Source organism: Solanum pennellii, chromosome 2 (assembly GCF_001406875.1).
Source record: "Solanum pennellii chromosome 2, SPENNV200".
In the NCBI taxonomy this organism is placed as follows: Eukaryota; Viridiplantae; Streptophyta; class Magnoliopsida; order Solanales; family Solanaceae; genus Solanum; species Solanum pennellii.
In genome coordinates this window covers 32,557,387-32,560,351 of record NC_028638.1, presented here as the reverse complement: position 1 = coordinate 32,560,351, position 2,965 = coordinate 32,557,387, and the positions used below count along the sequence as shown (strand labels likewise).

The following is a 2,965-nucleotide window of genomic DNA, read 5'->3' as shown; positions in this document are numbered from 1 at the left end:
CCTATAATTTGATCCTTTTAAATATTCTTGGCTGATGTGGAGCCAAACGTGATCTCACGTCCTTTAAGCGCGTGCAGACTCTTTAAAAGCGCTGATGTGGATCTTGAACCACCCACCAACGATCTTCTTCCCCCTTTTAACCCTAATTTCTCCCATTCTTCCATTATTTCTCCTCTTTTGTTTCTCTTCATCATTATTTCTCCTCTTTACCTCATTATATTATATCTCTTTTTCATTGATTCCTTCTTAATCATCAAGTTCCAATGTCGAATTTATCTTCTTCATCGATTTCTTCTTCTTCAATTGCGAAAATCGTCTGCAATTCCTTCAACAAAACACTCAAAATCACTTTAAAATCTAAGAATTTCAGCTGTAAAAGTCATTGAAAGGGAGAGATTCTTAGGGTTTTCTCGTTTAGAAACGGGTTAGAAGTGATTTGGGGGGAAATTGATTTTTAGGTTTGATGACTTAATATGTGGTACTGACGTGTAATTGGGTTGGAGTGTATTGGTCAAAATTTCCACGTGGGGAAGGTTCATCTCACGCGCCTAATTACCAAAAATAATTTATTGAAATTTGGCTCCACATCAGCCAAGAATATTTAAAAGGATCAAATTATAGGGGGTTAAAGGATTTAATAGGAATCTTGGTTAGTCGAGGTACCTGGAGGAAAAGCGCGAACAACTTTAGGGACCTGCGTATGTATTTGGCCTTAATTTTAATTTAAACATAAAATTGTTGTCCATACGTATTTTTAGAAGTCTAGGAAATAGTAGTAATAAAGACTTGATTTACTTTGATAGAGAAGAAGGTTAAATTAATCTTTTCTCAATTCTGACCAAATTCTGACCACAAAATTCTGACCATTTAGCACTTCCCGTTTAATAAATAGCAAAGCACATTTATTATTAAACTACGTCATTTCACTTTTTCTGCTACTCACATTACTTCTTTAAAATTCTCTCAATTGCCAATGATATTATTATAAACATAATTTTTTTGAAGAAATAGAAAAGAGCTTGATCATGTATTAGGAAAAAAAAGTTCTAATATTGTTGAAGTTGAAGGTTCCAATATTGTGGGTAAAAAAGTTCAAGCTTCACAAAAGAATATTGAAGATTCAAAAGTGAAAATTGAAATTGAATTTGAAAGCTATTAAAGTTTGACGGCATAATTTATTTTCAAGGGAAAAGATACTTGATTTCCTGTACGTTGAAAAGTTCAAGAAGTTTTTATAGTAGACACAATTCTTTTAGTTAAATTTAATGAACTTTAATCATTTGGATGACTAATACTCGTTTACCTAATTATTTATTCACTTTTGTAATAATTAACATAGTAAGTTTATCATTTTACTCTTACTAATTATGAATTTGATGAATTAAAAATTTAAGATTGTTAAAAAGTTCTAGCTTTTTTCAACGTAATTAATTAGGGTATAATAGTTAAAAAATTATATTTTCTTGATTTGTTAAAATGAATAAGTAATTAGAGACAACTAAAAAAATGAAATATGAATAAGTAATTAGGAATATATAAAGTATTTAATAAAAATATTGCATAAAATCACCTTTATCATTTACAATATCTCAAAAGTTTGCTCCATCTGTCCTTAATTACTTGTTTACTTTTAAATTAACATACCTATTAAGAAAATAAATTATTGAGATAGTTAGTTTACCTTTTTACCCCTACTAATTATGAAGTGGATATATTAAAAAATTAAGATTTTCAAGAAATTATACAGTTTCAATAATTAATTGAGGATATAATAGATAAAATTATTTTATTTTTTCTTGATTTGTCAAAATGGACAAATAATTAGAGATAATTATAAAAAAATTGGACAAAATAATTAGAAATAAAATGAGTAATGAACAATTATTATTGGACCGAGAGAATAAAAACTAGGTGTTAAAATGAGTTTGAGTATAGCATTTATAATTTATTTGAAATTGAAGATCACACTAGATATTAAATTTTAAAATCATGATTTTAATTTTATTTTTTTATAAATTGCACAAAGAGCGGCCATGTTTACTAGTTCAGGATGATTTTGATTCAATACATCTACTCTTAATATTTATGAAATGATGATAATGACGATTGCAAAATGAACTCCAAATTCACATGAAATGCAAATTAAATTTTGCCCTCTCCCTATCACATCTTATATATACAACACCAGCCTTAGAAGCTGAGTCTAGCCTTTTTGAGCTAAAAACTCATTTTTTATTTATGATTTTTTTCTGGGATCGCCGGAAAATCAAGATTCCGGTAACCGACAGTTAACTAAAGAAAAATAAAGTATTTTCGTAAGTTAAATTAAATGGCGAAAGGTCGAAAACTGACCATCAGTATGAGTGAAAGGTATTTAGGAAGTTACAGTTACAATAATGGAAATCAAACAGTCAACGAAACATCGGAATTTGGAGAAGATGATGTTTGGTCAACCGTTGATGAAATGGTCAACGCTGACGGCGGCGACGATGATCATTTAATGAACGGCGCTTGTAATTCACGCGCGACCGCAGAGAGTGATGTCCGAAGTTTTAGGAGCAGCCGCCGATGCCAAGCTGGAGGCGGCGGCGGCGGCGGCTTGTCATTGGCTTTTGATGATGATGCAGGTAAAGCCACGTCATCATCTCGGATCATACATCAATTTCGTGGACGACACATGGCGTCTTCAGCACCTGTGAATGTTCCTGATTGGTCAAAGATATATCGAGTTGACTCGGTTGAGTCATTTCATGACTCGGATGATGGTGCTGATGATCATGAGTTGGATATGATTCCGCCACATGAGTATTTGGCTCGTGAATATGGTAGATCTCGAAAATCAACAACTGATTCGATGTTTGAAGGCGTGGGAAGGACATTAAAGGGTAGGGACATGAGTCGAGTTCGAGATGCAGTGTGGAGCCAGACCGGGTTCGATGGCTAAGTCGATTCATCAATAGTTGTT

General features: G+C 32.2%; 1 protein-coding gene across 1 annotated transcript; it reads left to right on the top strand.

Annotated features, from left to right (window-relative positions):
• The first annotated feature begins 2,189 nt into the window (after window positions 1-2,189).
• LOC107010346 lies at window positions 2,190-2,959 on the top strand. The gene has a single exon (XM_015209623.2). It carries the CDS (start codon window positions 2,330-2,332, stop codon window positions 2,942-2,944), a length of 615 nt encoding a protein of 204 aa, XP_015065109.1. The 5' UTR covers window positions 2,190-2,329; the 3' UTR covers window positions 2,945-2,959.
• Window positions 2,960-2,965: the final 6 nt, after the last annotated feature.